The 15,033-nt window shown below is 38.4% G+C and overlaps 1 protein-coding gene and 1 non-coding gene across 4 annotated transcripts in view; both read left to right on the forward strand.

Moving 5' to 3' along the window:
- The window catches only part of KLRB1 (killer cell lectin like receptor B1), a 51,977-nt gene that overhangs the window by 10,595 nt on the left and 26,349 nt on the right, over window positions 1-15,033 (forward strand). Inside the window, exon 6 of one of the 3 annotated variants that reach the window (XM_053557645.1) lies at window positions 4,922-5,251. The exons of 1 other annotated variant lie outside the window; for it this stretch is intronic. In XM_053557645.1, coding sequence (XP_053413620.1) covers window positions 4,922-5,069 — 148 coding nt within the window. In that variant the 3' untranslated portion in view covers window positions 5,070-5,251. Of the gene's footprint in view, window positions 1-314; window positions 1,750-4,921; window positions 5,252-15,033 lie in introns of those variants that run through there. One more of the 3 variants, XM_053557646.1, reaches the window with a different exon arrangement.
- LOC128563086 (U4 spliceosomal RNA) lies at window positions 865-1,005 on the forward strand. The gene has a single exon (XR_008373737.1). It is a non-coding gene; the product is annotated as a U4 spliceosomal RNA (small nuclear RNA).

A 15,033-nucleotide genomic window follows, 5' to 3' on the forward strand; every position in this document is an offset into this window, starting at 1 on the left:
ACACGACATGCTAGTAGTAGAATAAAAATATTTAATTGTCAGTTTCTAAAGCTCCTTTTAGAAAATATCATTATGAAATTTCTCGTTAGAGGATTCTTTTCCAGTGAAGGTAAATTGAAAGTTCCAGAGGTTTATTCATGTATTAACTTTATCTTCAAAGTGCAAACCATTATACATGTATTTCTGGCTGTGTATTTAATATGATTAATAAATTAGCCTTCCACTATTTCCTGAAAGACCCAGGAAATAATGGCTAAATAAAGATAATTATTAAAAAATCTTAAACCCTGAGAGGCTTTTCTTTTGCTCCACAGATTAAAAATTTCAGGTGATGCTAAAGAAAATAGTTGTGTTTACATCACAAAAACAAGTGTTTTTTCTGAAGACTGTTCTGTGGAACATAAATGGATCTGCCAAAAAGGATAAAAACCTGTTATACAAAAAGTACATCCTACGACTTGACCATGAATTCCATCTCAATTTCTTTACTTTTAGCTGCACACACTGTGGATACTGCCCAATGTACATTTAGTGGCACAAGCAAACAAAGGCCAAGAATTCTGTAACTGTTGTGAATCTCACAAAAGTTTGTGTCGAATTAATTTATTTCATAATTGAAGAAACAGACAAATAGATAAAACATATAATTTTAAGAAATACTGTTGTTCTATGGAAGGGAGCCCAGACCAGTCAAGAGGCATTGGATTCTAGCCCTGGTGTACATGCGTGGCTTTCACTGATCCTCTTTGTCTCCGCTCATCTCCAGAAAAGCTGTAGGGACTGGTTTCTGTCTATCAGTCTATCATTTTTTATACTACCACACAATGGAGTTGTGACAGAACATTGATTCAAGTCTATTCTCTTAGCTGTGAGCAATGGCAGTATTACAGCCAGTGAGATTTATCCGAGGTGTAATTACTGCTAATTGAAAACTTTTTCCGATACCCTACCATGATGACTTGAAATATAGTCAGCATTGGCAATTTTTGACAGTCTCTACAGAGACGGAATTGTTAAAAAAAGTTCATTCTCTTAACTCTGATACTAGAGAGTCATAACTAAAGTAGTTTGGGAAGGGACTTTACTCTTCCCACCACTCCACAGTGCTTCCAATTTTAATTTTCTCATTTCCTCATCTTCACCCACGTCTCCTTCTTTTATGGCTCATGTACAAGTTGTAAGAAATACTTCATTAGATCTTTCCTTATTCTAACAGAAAGTAAGTGATATCTTTTTAACTCTGCAGTTAGGGAAACTATTTTAAAAAAAGCAGAAGTGTTTATTCTGACAAGATATTTTGAGTGTTCACTTTTCTAAAAATCATGTCGAACTTTCCATTTATTTCCAAATAAATGATAATAAATTTATAAATTTTCTATTTATTTCCAAATAAATGATAATGTTGAAAAATAAATGATAATGTTGAATTTACCTTATAAGAAGACTCATAATAAAACTTTGAAAAATTAGATGTGTATTTACCCTAATGATTCAAAGCCAAATTGAATTATATAAATTCAAGTACATACTCTAATGATCAAGCTAACGTCTCAATTCCTGTTTCTTATGCATAGAAATTGATAATATGTGTCAATGGCATATTGTGAATACACCAAAAATCAAAATATAATTCATTCTGTGGCAACAACTTGCTCTATAGACACCCACATGTCTACAGATGCACACGGGCCCACACACACACAAATAAAAAGGGTGATGATGGATGTGTTAATTAATTTGTGCTAATGAACCCACAGTGCACATGTATATCAAGTCATTACATTGCATGCCTTGGATATATACAATTTTGTCAATTAAACATTTTTACATTAAAAAAAGAAAAATTATCTGCCATCTGTTTTTGGTGTTACATCTGTCCACTACATACCCCTGTGAAGCCCGTGTTACAGGCTTATTGATTCCTTACCATTGTCCGCACCATTTTTTTGCCTCGGAAAATCCTAGTAATTATAGAAGGCCTGGATTAAATGTTAATTCTTTCATGAATTTTTCCCAAACCTCTCTGCTCTTCACATTTGTAATCAATCTACTTCCTACCACTTTTCTAAAAGGTGATTTAATTCTTTGCTGTATCATGGGTGTCTTTAAGTTTGTGAAGCTGGCTCCACTCCTCTCTTTGCTGGAGTTAGACAAGTACCAAGACAGAACAATTAAAGGGAAAAGAGACTGTCCCTGACTTCATTTTAATGTAGCAAGCTAAGAAGTTCCTCTAGGCAGCATGATGGTCTATTTAAGTGACAGTAAAAGGATCTTGAGGCTGGACCAGTGAGATTACTTCTGTGCTACATGCTTGGATTTGAAGTCAATTTATCTCTGCTTTACCTCCCAGTCCCACCCATTCCCGAGTTCTTCCATATGCACCATATGTGTCAAAAGGTAGGTATAGCAGAAAAACATTTAGTGGGAATATTAAACATTTTAATATTCTTAATGCATTAGCCTAGGTTTTTTCCTTGTTTGTTTAACTAGTCCTTCCAATTCACTTGTATTTTAGTAGCCACCAAACAATTCTTCTCTTTGTAATGCAGGTATAGGTAAACAAGAACAACTTCAGCCTTTCATACTAAGCAGATTGGGAAAGGGAAAACCCAAGAAGTAAAAAGATAATTCTAAAAAATAATTTTGGCTTTAAACACGTATGAAATCAACTAATTTATATTGGTCTGGTGAGATGGACTAACCTAGTTTGTAGAAACCCAGGAACCAAGCTGCTACATGGTGGATTGGGTGTTCCTCCTCAAGTGGGAACCTGACCTGAGCACCCTGGGTCTGGCAGAAAATGGGAGAGAAGTACTGAGAAAGTCTCTCTCTCTCTCTCTCTCACACACACACACACACACACACACACACAGACACACACACACACACAGTGTTCTGACCCGTGAGAGACAGACAACACTGTTCTAGCCCCTCACTAGGCTAACAGAAGCCATCTCAAGCCCAGAACTCAGGGCTTTATTTATTTAGAAAATTTGGGGGGTGTTCTTACAAAGCAAAAAGTGAAAAGGTAACAGCGTCATACTCCAATTAAACAGGCAGTTCTTTGTTTAGGGAAGAAAATCACCAGGCTGAAGGACAGGGGAGTACTAAGCTACAAATCAAAGAATACTTTGGTAGAAAGATGACGAGGGAAAATTATAGCCTTCAGGTCAAGGCTCCTGTGGCTGCAGGGTTTCTGTGGGGGGCAACTGTTAATTATTTTCTAGTTTCATTTATATTCTTTTCTCTAAGCTACCGACCTCTAAATAGACATTTCCCAGACTACTTTCTTATCTAGTCTACTGAACGTGCCAACCCTCTTTGGCCAGCCTAGGTGTGCATTGCAACAGGGAAGCTGAAACTTGGGGCCATAACCCTCTGGAGATTCCAGGGGGCAGTGCCAGCCTACTCTAGCTTTCACCCACACTACTCCTTGGCTGCAATTCAAGTTTACTTCAGAACCATTTGCGATGAACTCTGGTCTACTACCTTATGAACTTATTATTTTTGCTTTTGTTTTTGTTTTCCCTTTGTGGTTGTCTTGTTTCCTTCCATCTAAGCAAAACAGAACAAAAGAACAAAAGCAGTTCTGTATCAATCAGAACAAGTTTATCCATTTTGTCCCTTTGCAACACATTATTTCCTCCATAATAAATGAAATTAGATAATTTATCTGTTTATACACTTAATATTTTGTAATTGTTGTACTACCACTGGTGTTATTAGGTCCTCCTTATGGGTCTATGAGGTCCAGGAAAGCAAGGACCATCTTCATATCATTAGCCAATGAATTATTCTGGCACACAGCAAATATTCAGCAAATACTTATTATCAGTAAATAAATCACTACATAATCAATTTTGTTTACCATTTGGGATCAGTTAGGTGTTCTTGGTCAAAGTCTCTAAGGCTGTTAAAAGGGGGTGGTGATTGGGGTTGTTGTTATGTAAAAGCTTTTCTCATTCACACGTGTGACTGTGGATTATGGCTATTGCCTGAATCTCAGGTCGGCAAGAGTGGTTTTTCCACAAAGATTATTTTTCAAATATTAAAGTAGGAGCACAAAATGATTGTCAGTGTTTAGGAGGTAACACACTGATAGAGCTAGAGTCCAAGGAGGATCTTCCAGGTTTATGAAACCCATTGCACTCTTTATGTCAACATTACGATCAGGGCCCTTTACAAAATACCAGTTGGGAAACTACCATCAAAGTGCACTTTGGATTTGTCCTTTGCCCTTCATGGAAAAATTTTTAGTGTTCTGGCGCATAGTTAAAAATTTTCAGGCAAAGACATTCAAATAAGCATAACTGCTAAAAGTAATTTCAATACTGACTTAAATTGCTTCTCATATAGCTTCTTTTATTCATAAATTGATAAGATATTTTTATACATCTGTACTGATTTTCAGGCTCAAAACAGAAAAGGCAACATCTAATTATTACTACTTTATTTCAATTTGTTGTTTGGTGCTAAATAAAGTGAAGGATGATTTAAATTGAAAATTATTTTATAGGGCCAGGTATGGTGGTTCACACACCCTAATCCAAGCCCCTCTGGGAGGCCGAGACAAGAGGATCGATCCAACTCAGGAGTAAGAGATCAGACTGAGCAAAAGAGAGACTTTGTCTCTACTAAAAAAAAAAGAAAAAAATTAGCTGGGCTCATGGCAGACACCTGTAGTCTCAGCTACTTGGGAGGCTGAGGCAAGAGAATCTCTGGAGCCCAGAGAGTTTGAGGTTGCTGTGAGCTACAATGATGCTGTTGTGATCTACCCAGGGGGACAGAATGAGACACTATCTCAAAAAAGAAAAAAGAAAAGAAAATTACTTTATAGATTAGGTGATTTTGTCCAAATGGCAATGGAGGAGTAGATTTTATTTATTTATTTGCTTATTTATGCATGTATATATTTATTTAGGGACAGAGTCTCACTCCATCACCATCAGGTTGAATGCTGTGGCATCATCATAGCTCATAGCAACCTCAACTCCTGGGCTCCAGAGATCTTCCTGCCTCAACCTCCTATGAAGCTGAGACCACAGCTGTACACCAACACCCTGGGTTAATTTTTCTAGTGACAGGGTCTCACTCTTGTTCAGGCTGCACTCAGGCAATCCACCTGCCTCGACATCCCAGAGTGTTAGGATTATAGGCCTGAACCACTTCACCTTTGAAAATATGTTTATTCTAGGGAATAGACCTTATTTTTGAGAAGGAAAAAAGCTGAAATTACTTTTATAATAAACAATATATGACCAAAGATCTGGATGCTTTGGAAGCCTCCTGGGAGTGACAAGTCAGAAAACAAGAAAAGATCATGAGGAAGGTGAGTGGTCTGTGGCTGGGAAAGATGAAGTTCACAGAACTTCCAGAATCAGCTCTATTTTCTTTTCTCATCAATGACACTTTTTAATTAATTAATTAATTTATTACATTTTTTTTATTAAATCATAGCTGTGTACATTGATATATTCATGGGGCATCATTCACTAGCTTCACAGACCGTTTACCAAGTTTCACATATACCCTTGCAAGATGCACCGCTGGTGTAATCCCACCAATCCCCTTCCCTCTACCCACCTCCACCCTCCCTCCCCTCCCTTTCCCCCTTTCCCCTATTCTTAGGTTGTAACTGGGTTATAGCTTTCATGTGAAAACCCTAAATTAGTTTCATAGTAGGGCTGAGTACATTGGGTACTTTTTCTTCCATTCTTGAGATACTTTACTAAGAAGAATATGTTCCAGCTCCACCATATAATCATGAAAGAGGTAAAGTCTCCATCTTTCTTTAAGGCTGACTAATATTCCATGGTGTACATATACCACAATTTATTAATCCATTCGTGGATGAATGGGCACTTGGGCTTCTTCCATGACTTAGCAATTATGAATTGGGCTGCAATAAACATTCTGGTACAAATATCTTTGTTATGATGTGATTTTTGGTCTTCTGGGTATATGCCCAGTAGAGGGATTACAGAATTGAATGGCAGATCTATTTTTAGATCTCTAAGTGTTCTCCATATCTCTTTCCAAAAGGAATGTATTAATTTGCATTCCCACCAGCAGTGCAAAAGTGTTCCCTTTTCTCCACATCCACGCGAACATCTCTGGTCTTGGGATTTTGTGATATAGGCTAGTCTCACTGGAGTTAGATGGTATCTCAAAGTAGTTTTGATTTGCATTTCTCCGATGATTAAAGATGATGAGCATTTTTTCATATGACTGAAGGCCGCGCGCCTGTCTTCTTCAGAGAAGTTTCTCTTCAAATCCCTTGCCCAGCCTGCGATGGGATCCCTTGTTCTATTCTTGCTAATGCGTTTGAGTTCTCTGTGGATTCTGGTTATTCAACCTTTGTCGGAGACATAACCTGCAAATATCTTCTCCCATTCTGAGGGCTGTTTGGTTGCTTTACTTACTGTGTTCTTGGCTGTGCAGAAGTTTTTTAGTTTGATCAAGTCCCAGTAGTGTATTTTTGAAGCTGCTTCAATTGCCTGGGGGGTCCTCCTCATGAAATACTCACCCAGACCGATATCTTCAAGGGTTTTCCCTGCACTCTCCTCTAGTATCTTTATAGTTCCATGTCTTAAGTTTAAATCTTTGCCCAGTGAGAGTCTATCTTAGTTATTGGTGAAAGGTGTGGGTCCAGTTTCAGTCTTCTACAGGTTGCCAACCAGTTCACCCAGCACCATTTGTTAAATAGGGAATCTTTTCCCCACTGAATGTTTTTAATTGGCTTGTCAAAGATTAAATAATGGTAAGTAGCTGGGTTCATCTCTTGGTTCTCTATTCTGTTCCAGACATCTACTTCTCTGTTTTTGTGCCAATACCATGCTGTTTTGATCACTATCGATTGGTAGTATAGTCTGAGGTCTGGTAGCGTAATTCCTCCTGCTTTGTTTTTATTCCTGAGTAATGTCTTGGCTATTCGAGATTTTTTCTGATTCCATATAAAAGAAGTATTGTTTTTTCAAGATCTTTAAAGTATCACAGTGGAACTTTAATAGGGATTGCATTGAAATTATATATTGCTTTGGGTAGTATGGACATTTTAACAATGTTGATTCTTCCCAGCCATGAGCATGGTATGTTTTTCCATTTGTTAATATTTTCAGCTATTTCTTTTCTTAGAGTTTCATAGTTCTCTTTATAGAGATTTCTCATGTCCTTCGTTAGGTAAATTCCCAAATATTTCATCTTCTTTGGCACTATTGTGAATGGGATAGAGTCCTTAACTGTTTTTTCAACTTGACTATTGTTGGTTATATAAAAGCTACCTATTTATGAATGTCGATTTTGTAACCTGAGACGCTGCTGTATTCCTTGATCACTTCTAAGAGTTTTGTAGTAGAGTCCCTAGTGTTTTCCAGATATACAATCATATCATCTGCGAAGAGCGAAAGTTTGATCTCTTCTGACCCTATATGGATACCCTTGATCACCTTTTCTTCCCTAATTGTGGTGGCTAAAACTTCCATTACAATGTTAAAAAGCAATGGAGACAATGGGCAGCCTTGTCTGGCTCCTGATCTGAGTGGAAATGATTCCAATTTAACTCCATTCAATATGATATTGGCTGTGGGTTTGCTGTAGATGGTCTCTATCAGTTTAAGAAATGGCGGCGCCTGTGGCTCAGTGAGTAGGGCACCGGCCCCCTATGCCGAGGGTGGCGAGTTCAAACCTAGCCCTAGCCAAACTGCAACCAAAAAATGGCCGGGCATTGTGGCGGGCGCCTGTAGTCCCAGCTGCTTGGGAGGCTGAGGCAAGAGAATCGCCTAAGCCCAAGAGTTAAGAGGTTGCTGTGAGCCATGTGACACCACGGCACTCTGCCCCAGGGCGGTACAGTGAGACTCTGTCTCTACAAAACAAAAAAAAAAAAAAGAAAAAGAAATGTCCCTTCTATACCGATTTTCTTAAGTGTTCTGATTATGAAGCGATGCTGGATATTATCAAAAGCTTTTTCTGCATTGATTGAGAGAATCATATGGTCTTTGTTTTTTCATTTGTTTATGTGCTGGATTACATTTATAGATTTACGTATATTGAACCAGCCTTGAGACCCTGGGATAAAACTGACTTGGTCATGATGTATAATTTGTTTGATGTGTTGCTGGATTCTGTTTGTTAGGATCTTGTTGAATATTTTTGCATCTATATTCATTAGTGATATTGGTCTATAATATTCTTTTCTTGTTGGGTCTTTTCCTGGTTTGGGGATCAGGGTGATGTTTCCTTCATAGAACGTGTTAGAGAGTCTTCCTTCTTTTTCTACCTTTTGGAACAGGTTGAGTAATATAGGTACTAATTCCTCTTTAAAAGTTTGGTAGAATTCTGACATGAAACCATCTGGTCCCGGGCTTTTCTTTTTAGGGAGGTTTTGTATAGTTGATGCTATTTCCGAACTTGATATGGGCCTGTTCAACATTTCCACTTGATTCTGGCTAAGTCTTGGAAGGTGATGTGCTTCCAAGTATCGGTCAATTTCCTTCAGATTTTCATATTTCTGAGAATACATTTTCTTGTAATATTCATTAATGATTTTTTGGATTTCTGAGGAGTCTGTTGTTGTTTCATCTTTGTTGTTTCTGATTGATGAGATTAGAGATTTTACTCTTTTTTCCCTAATTAGGTTGGCCAAAGGTTTATCTATTTTATTGACCTTTTCGAAAAACCAGCTTTTTGATTTATTGATCTGTTGTATTATTCTTTTGTTTTCAATTTCATTTAATTCTACTCTAATTTTGGTTATTTCTTTTCTTCTACTGTGTTTGGGGTTGGAATGTTCTTCCTTTTCCAGTTGCTTGAGATGTCCCATTAAGTTGTTAAGTTCCTCTCTTTCCATTCTCTTGAGGAAGGCTTGCGGTGCTATAAATTTCCCTCTTAGAACTGCCTTTGCGGTGTCCCAGAGGTTCTGATAGTTTGTGTCTTCATTGTTGTTTTGTTCCAAAAAGTTGGCGATTTCTTTCTTAATCTCATCTCTGACCCAGCTATCATTCAGCATAAGGTTATTTAACTTCCATGTTTTTGTATGAGTATGCAGATTCCTGTTGTTACTCAGCTCAAGTTTTATTCCATGGTGGTCCGAGAAGATGCATGGAATCATTTCTATTCCTTTAAATTTACTGAGGTTAGACTTGTGACCTAAGATGTGATCGATTTTGGAGAAAGTTCCATGGGCTGATGAGAAGTATGTGTATTCAGTTTTGTTGGGATGAAATGTTCCGTAGATGTCTGCTAAATCCAAATGTTGGATGGTTAGGTTTAAATCTAAGATTTCTTTGCTCAGCTTCTTGTTGGAGGATCGATCCAACACTGCCAAAGGAGTGTTGAAACCTCCGACTATTATGGAGCTGGAGGAAATCAAGTTGCTCATGTCTGTTAGAGTTTCTCTTATAAATTGAGGTGCATTTTAGTTGGGTACATAGATATTAATAATTGAGATGTCATCATATTGAGTATTACTCTTAACAAATATGAAGTGACCATTCTTGTCCTTCCTTAACTTTTGTCGGTTTAAAGCCTATTGTATCTGCAAATAAAATTGCAACACCTGCTTTTTTCTGATTACCATTTGCCTGAAATATGGATGACTATCCTTTCACCCTGAGTCTGTATTTGTATTTTAAATTAAGATGTGACTCTTGTATGCAACAGATATCTGGCCTGAGTTTTTGTATCCAGTCAGCTAACCTATGCCTCTTTAGAGGACAGTTTAAGCCATTCACATTAATGGAGAATATTGATAAGTCTGGTGAAGTTTTGGGTATCGAGTTTTTCAAAAGTCCAGTGGGCGTTTTTAATCCTTTTGCCAGTGTGGAAATTGGAGTTTGATCCGAAGTTTCTGAGTGAGTTTACTTTTGTGGTATAGGATTGGGTTGGTCATTATGGAGGATAGGTCTGAGAATATCCTGAAGAGCTGGTTTGGTTATGGAAAATTTCTTCAACATATGAATGTCATTAAAGTATTTAATTTCTCCATCATAAGTGAAACTCAGTTTAGCTGGATACAAGATCTGGGGTTGAAAGTTATTTTGCTTTAGGAGATTAAAAGTCGGTTACCACCCTCTTCTGGCTTGAAAAGTTTCAGCAGAGAGATCTGCAGTCATTCTAATATTCTTCCCTTTGAAGGTAATGGTTTTCTTTCTCCTGGCAGCTTTGAGGATTTTCTCCTTCATATTAACTTCAGTGAAGTTAATTATGATATGCCTGGGGGAGGTCTTATTGGGGTTGAGTCGTGCTGGGGTTCTGAAGCTGTCTGTTATCTGAATTTCAGAATCTCTAGCCATGTCTGGAAATTCTCTTTCATAATTTCATGCAGAAGGGCCTCTGTGCCCAACAAGACCACTTCATCTGTTTCTGGAACTCCTATGATTCGGATATTCACCTTCTTCGAATTATCCCAGAGCTCTCTGAGAGAATGATCCATTTTTGCTCTCCATTTCTCTTCCTCTTTGAGAGTTTGGGAGCGTTCAAAGGCTTTATCTTCGATGTCAGAAATCCTTTCTTCTGCTTGCTCCATTCTGTTGCTGAGGGATTCTACTGTATTTTTCATATCTTTGAGGGCTGCAAATTATTGCTTCAGTGTGTCTAAGTCTTTGGTGGTTTTGTCTTTAAATTCGTTAAATTCTTGAGACAACTTTTGAATTTCTCCTCGAATTCCTAATTCCACTTTGTTAATCTTGTCTGCAATCCAAATTCTGAATTCGATTTCTGACATCTCATCCAGTTGTTTATGAATGGGATCTTCAATTGCATCTGCCATATCTTTCCTTGGGGGGGTTGATCTATTCTGGTTATTCATGTTACCAGAGTTTTTCCACTGATTCTGCCCCACAGATGTTTTACTCCCTCTGATTTTTTTCCCCTGGGGCTTTGTCGAGGGCCTGTATAGTGTTGTGGCCTGAGAAACTGGGGCCCTGTCTGGTGTGGTGGGGCTAAGTGGTTCTGTCTGGTTTTCAGCTGGTTTCTCTTCCACCCTAGTGAAACAGATACTCTCATCAATGACACTTTTTGAGGGGTTCACCTAGACTTGCCTCCTGTACCAAGCAGAACCAAAATGGTGTGTAGGTAATCAATCACACTTTAAATAGATCATCTAAGAGAGAACAGTAGAATTCAACTGAGAAGTGACAGGAAACATCTAAACCGAAGAAAGGAAGAGAGGTCAGGAAGCCTTCTCTGCCTGGAATTAGCTGGGAGCCTGGAGCAACGTCCCCCTGTGGAGAGAGGGAGACAGACCCAGAGCAGTCCACATTCCCATCACAGACTCCTGCAATCCTATCTCACCATAGGAGAACCCCTCAACCTTCACAACCTCTGAAACTAACATGGAGAGCTTCCTGGAGACCATGTGATAGCATTGCATCAGAGAGGGACTCACTCTGAGTCCCACGCACCCACTGAGTCCTAAGCACCTCAGCACACACCATTTTGAGAGCCCAGACACATCCCCCACCACCACCTGCATCCTGCCCTGAAGCTGAATAGCCCCTGCATCTCCACATGCCTGGAAACCCATTGATATTCAGCTGTATGTTGCTGCAGTGGCCAAAGTGTGAGCCATTGGCCTGACTCCACTATCCCTAACAGTGGAGTTACCATGCATTTTCATATGCCCGAAGGACAAGCCTCACCTCCCCAGTTGCAGGGCTACAGTATAGCTTGTGCCACCCCAACTTGAGCATTTACACTGGAGTTGGGGATCACCCTACCCCTGCCTGCTATTGGTAGCACCTGCATGAGCCACCATGGAATTTGAAGACAGATCTGCCTGGCCAAGCTTTGTACTCTCCACACCCAGTGCCCAAGCATGCTGTCCATTGATTCGAGGATGAACCATTTCCATCAACCATCATTGGCACCTCAGCAGTTCTCTTAGGGACCTATTATTACCACCACAGCTGTCACCCACCAATACATGCCACATGCCTGGGAATCAGCCCATCCAGCCCATTGTAACCACCACAACCCCAGCAGAACTCTTGGGAACCTGAGGGTTGTCCCATCACTGCTATTGCCATCACCCACACCATGCCCCTGCCTAGGGACCCAAGAACCTTCCCACACAATTGAACCACTGCTGTTATACCAACACCCAAGAAATCCAACTGGAGACCCAAGAATTGACATGCCTGAACTAACACTGGTGCCAATGCACACCCCCCTGGGAATGAAAGACAGGCTTGCTCAGTCCTCTGCTGCCACCACGGGGACTTGAGGACTGGCTTACCTGGCTCACCTGGCATCCCCACACCCAGCAAAAAGTCTTCACATTCTCCACAAACTGAACCCTAAGCCAATGAGGACATCACAGATACCACTGATGACTGGTGCTGTCCACAGCCAATAAACTAAAACAGGAACTCTACCATTGCACACACTCAAAATCAAGGCCAAGATGCCCTGCTCAACCAATGCCATGAATATAAAGTCCTTCCCTTCAAAAGGAAATTTAAAATATTGGATGAGGCAACTGTTACACTAGATATAAAGATATCAGTGTAAGGGCACAAGCAACATGAATAAACAAAGGAACACTATCATTTTCCAGTGACAGATTTTAAAGAGAAAGAAATTTATCAGATTCTGGAAAAGGAATTCAAAATAATAATATTGAAAAAGCTCAGTAAGATAAAAGAAAATACAGGCAAACATTACAAATAAATTTTAAAAATTGAGGCTACAAATGAAAAACATATCAAAGTGATAGATATCACTAAAAAGAACAAAATAGAAATTCTGGAACTGAAGAATTCATTGAATGAAATACAAAATCCAGTCAAAAAACTTCAAAAATACACTAGACCAAGGAGAAGAAAAAATTCAAAGCACGAAGACAGGTCTTTTGAAATAACCTACTCATACAAAAATAAAGAAAAAAGAATAAAGAAGAATGAACAAAGCCTATATAGGGGTCCTCAAACTACGGCACATGGGCCACATGAGGCGGTGTGATTGTATTTGTTCCTGTTTTGTTTTTTTATTTCAAAATAAGATATGTGCAGTGTGCATAGGAATTTGTTCATAGTTTTGTTTTTTAAACTATAGTCTGGCCCTTCAACAGTCTGAGGGACAGTGAACTGGCCCCCTGTTTAAAAAGTTTGAGGACCCCTGCATATGACATATAGGACACCACAAAATAGCCAAATATTCAAATTTTCAGTGTTCCAGACACAATGTGAAGATGATAGAAATAGAAAATTTATTTAACAGAATAATAGCTAAGAGCTTCCCAAGTCTAGCAAGAGATTTAGACATCCAGATCCAGGAAGCTGAGAGATTCCCCCAAGCAGATAGAATTCAAAAAGTTCTTCTCCAGAGCATATTATAATGAAATACAAAGAAAGAATTCTATAATGAAATACAAAGAAAGAATAGCAACAGAAAAGCATTTAATCACCTATTGATGATTCTCAAAAAATTTTGAGATATTGAAATCCTATCAAGTACCTTCTCAGACCACAATGAAACAAAACTAGAAACAATAACAAAATGAGCTTTAGAAACTGAGCATATGCAAGAAAATTAAACAACGTGCTGCTGAATGACTATTGGTTCAATGAAGAAATTGAGGAAATCAAAACTTTTGTTAAAGCAAATGAAAATCAAAACACAACATACCAACAACCTGTAAGATACTACAAAGGCAGTATAAGAGAAATTTAGGGCAGTCAATGTCTACATTAAAAAATTAGAAAAAATAAATTAAAAAAATAAAAAATTGGAAAGATTTCAAATAAACAATCTAACGATGTACCTTAAAGAACTACAAAAGCAAGAACAAAACAAACTCAAAATTAGAAGAAAATAAAAAAAGATGAGAGCAGAAATAAATGAAATGGAGACTAAAAAATATACAAACTGTCAACAAAATAAAAAGTTTGTGTGAGAAATTAAACAAAATCAATAAGCTGCTAGCTATACTAACCAAGAAATTGAGATTACTCAAATAAACAAAATCAGGAATGAAAAAGAGACATCACAACTGACACCACAGACACATAAAAGATCAGAGATTATTACAACTCTACATTAACAAACTGTTGAACCTAGAGAAAACTGGTAAATTCCTGAACACATACAACCCACCAAGAGTGAATCAGGAAGAGATAAAATACCCAACAGACTCATAAGGAGTAAGAAAACTGAATTAGTAATTAAAAGACTACCAACAAAGAAAAAGTCCAGGGTGCTTTTGCTGTTTCACCCTCCCTTGCATGCTGACTTAATCACTCTTCCTTATGGAAGTAAAATACACAGGAGCAGGAGGCATGATTGGCTCTAATTAGCTGGCTCCATAGAGAAGATGACAAAAATCCAGGTGTTATTTAGTTTCTTCAGAAACACCTTCCAATGCACAGCAAACAAATATAGTACAAGAGATATTTTATGGTATCTGTAATTACATATATTCATGTTTTAGAAGAAATGAAGTTTCTTTCTTCATAGAAGCCAACTGACAGCAATAGAATGTCCGTTGAGGCTATCAGTCACTTTCTTCTACTGTTATCATTTCTCAGGATAATAATGTACCCATAAAGTACATTATTCAAAAGTTGCCATATGCAAATAGGACTAAAAAAAAGCAATGCTTTTTTTTTTTTTAAAGACAAAGTCTCACTCGGTGCCCCAGGTGGAGTGTCATGGCATCATAGCTCACAGCAACCTCAAACTCCTGGGCTCAAGTGATACTCTTGCCTCAGCCTTCCAAGTAGCTGTCACTACAGGTGTGCGCTACCACACCTGGCTATTTTTTTTTTTTTTTAGAGAGACAGGATCTCTCTCATGTTCTGGCTGGTCTCGAACTCCTGAGCTGAAGCAATCTACCATGTTAGTCTCCCAGAGTGCTAGGATTATCAGACCTGAGCCATGTACCCTGCCATAAGCAACTCTTTTTATAACTGTGAAAAAAAGTCAAATATTCTCAAATGCAATTGCCTCATTTTACATGTGAGAGTTACTTATAGTGAACTTTAGTGGGTTCTAATTTAGTCAGTCACAGAGCCAAGACTGGAATACAGTCAATCCTTG

The sequence above is a fragment of the Nycticebus coucang genome, chromosome 12, assembly GCF_027406575.1.
Source record: "Nycticebus coucang isolate mNycCou1 chromosome 12, mNycCou1.pri, whole genome shotgun sequence".
NCBI lineage: Eukaryota > Metazoa > Chordata > Mammalia > Primates > Lorisidae > Nycticebus > Nycticebus coucang.